At 47.5% G+C, this 2,499-nt stretch overlaps 1 protein-coding gene across 1 annotated transcript in view; it reads left to right on the top strand.

Annotated features, from left to right (window-relative positions):
* Positions 1-1,146: 1,146 nt before the first annotated feature.
* LOC104527244 (hippocampus abundant transcript 1 protein) overlaps positions 1,147-2,499 on the top strand; it is a 6,691-nt gene continuing 5,338 nt past the window's right edge. Inside the window, exons 1-2 of the mRNA XM_010170911.1 lie at positions 1,147-1,236; positions 1,498-1,560. Coding sequence (XP_010169213.1) covers positions 1,228-1,236; positions 1,498-1,560 — 72 coding nt within the window. The 5' untranslated portion in view covers positions 1,147-1,227. The remainder of the gene's footprint in view (positions 1,237-1,497; positions 1,561-2,499) is intronic.

The raw sequence follows: 2,499 nt of genomic DNA, 5'->3' as shown, positions 1-2,499 counted from the left end.
TCTGTCCGAGCCTGTGAGGTTGTGACTGGGTACAAGATCGCTCTTCACATGCCAAGTATCTTGAATTCCTGTCCCTGAGAATCTTTGAGTGGTGAATGCTGGAGGCAGGACACGGGCACAGATTCATCTTTGGTCTGTGCCGTGAAGGGATTTGTTTCTCAGGAGCACAGTGTAGAAATGTCAGTCACCTGGGAGGAAATTAATACAAAAGTCCATTCTCTCAGCCCAGGAGGAATGTCTGTGGATTGGAGATTTCCTGTACCAAATCTGATACCCTTTGGGTATGAGATTTGAGGGGTTTTTTAACTTCTGGATACTCTTCAAGCCGCTGGAAGCTAAATCTCTGGGACTGCAGACATTTCAGGTGGTTTTATTAATAATGTTTTGGGGCTGGACTCCCCTTGGTGAGTCCAGAGCCCCTGGTTTGCTAATATAAGAAACAGTTTCCCATGGAACAGCACAGTGTGCTCCTGGGTGTGTGATTCCCTGATGAAATTCAACTGAAACTCGTGTGCTTTCCTCCTGTTCCTTGCAATTTGTTTTCCTTGTGAGCTTGTGACTTTGCAGGTGTGTCCTGCAGGGCAGGAGAAAACCTCCTGGGCTAACAGCTGAGATCTGGCTTCTGGAAAAGTGGCAGAACAAATGCTGCCCTGAAAGTGCCATGAAGGAAGATAAGTGAGGCCTTGAGGTGTGGGGGGTTTTAAACACCTGATCTAAGGACTGTGCCTTTTCCACCACGCTGGGTAGATGGAGTTGGTGCTGAGGAATAAAGTTGCCAGAGTTGTCTGTGGGGTGTTGCACATACTGCTGTCAAAATGTGCAGAGAATTGAGGTGTCCTCAAGGCAAGGATTGAAAGGATGGTTAAGATGGGTCGTGTTTAGAGAAAACATAACAGTGTCAAAGACATTAGTTCTTGGATGAAAAATAATCAGAACACAACCAGCTCTCTAGGAGGGGGGTGTGTGTTGGCAGAGCCTGTACAGAGATGCTGCAGCATCAGCTGGGCTGCTCCCGACAGCACTGAATCACCTCGGGGAGGGCTGAGGGCAGAGCAGATGTCACAGGGCCCAGCCAGGCGTCTCAGACCCCTCACAGATCAGGTACCTGCACGTTTTCACTTACAGAGCTCTGTTTTGCAGCGCCAGGGGATTGGAGAGCCCAGCGTGTACCACGCCGTGGTGGTGATTTTCCTGGAGTTCTTTGCCTGGGGGCTGCTGACCACACCGATGCTGACGGTGAGTGCGTCTCCCTGGGAGTAACACTGGCTCTTGCAGACTAGAGTTTGGCTTGGGCTGGTGAGGGCAGAGATCTTACTGTAGAGCTTTGGAGTGTAGGAAGTAGAAGCCCAGATGTAATGGTTTGCACATGAAATTTTTTCTGTATGAATCAGCTGGAGTTACAGTGATTTTTTTTATGGAGTCAGGCAATTATTTTCTTAACTATTGTACTTTAACTTGGAGCAAAGCATGAGTTAGATTTCTTTTTTCCCCCCCTAGGTGTTACACCAGACTTTTCCTCAGCATACATTCTTGATGAATGGCCTCATTCATGGAGTCAAGGTAAAGAATATTCCTTCCAGACTTTGATCTGAACCTGGGAGCAGTGTAAGAAGTGGCAAAGCGTTATAATCTGTGTCGTTTGCTGATGTCAGTCAGTATTTGACAGATAAGTGTCCCTATTTCAGACTGGGGTAACACAGAATGAAGCAGAGCACAGAAATCCTACTGAACCGTGTTAGCAACGTGCTGCTTGTCAGCATGAGTTTGGGGCTGTGACAGCTGTGTGTTTCCACTGAAAATATTCCAATCAGCGTGAGCTCAGCCTGGTAACGTGTTCTGGAGCGTAACAGAATTAAAAAATCAACAGCATCTGAACTTAACAGCAATAGAAGTTGAAACTAAGCGGGTGTTAGTGACTCTCCCCAGGCAGATATGCTGTGGCACAGGACGTCAGTGCAGGGAGTTTGGATGAGACCAGCATTCCCAGGAGAGAATTGGAGGCAACCCCAGTGAGCAAGCAGTGGCCGTGTGTTCTGACTCGGGAATGTGGCAAAACAGATTGTTAGTCCCTGGCTCTGGCAAGTGTATCTCAAAAAATGGCCCCAGAGAGGTTTGCTTTGATGTGAGTTGGGTGCTCCCAGGTACACTTAAGGGCTCTTCCCTGCCTGTCTCGGGTTTGAAAGACGTTGAGAAGCACTGAATGATTTTATTTGTGCTTAATGGCCTTGGCATCTCATCGGGTTTGCCTTCTCTCCATCTAAGAGAGAAAGCTTTCCCTAGAACCACAGCAGATGTTAATGTGGTGGAGCTGTGCCAACATCTTTTTAGGTACTGTCAGGGCAACTCCCTGCTGCACAGACGTGCCTGGGAAGATCACAGCTGCAGGCTGAGCAGTTGCAGAGAATGGGAAATAATTGGAGTGTTTAACAACACCTAGCTGGATGAGGATTGTTCTTTTTTTCTCCCTAAAAAAATGTGAGCAGTTTAACAAACTCTTCT

Source organism: Antrostomus carolinensis, unplaced genomic scaffold, assembly GCF_000700745.2.
Source record: "Antrostomus carolinensis isolate BGI_N321 unplaced genomic scaffold, ASM70074v2 scaffold25236, whole genome shotgun sequence".
In the NCBI taxonomy this organism is placed as follows: domain Eukaryota; kingdom Metazoa; phylum Chordata; class Aves; order Caprimulgiformes; family Caprimulgidae; genus Antrostomus; species Antrostomus carolinensis.
This window is presented reverse-complemented; position numbering and strand designations above follow the sequence as displayed.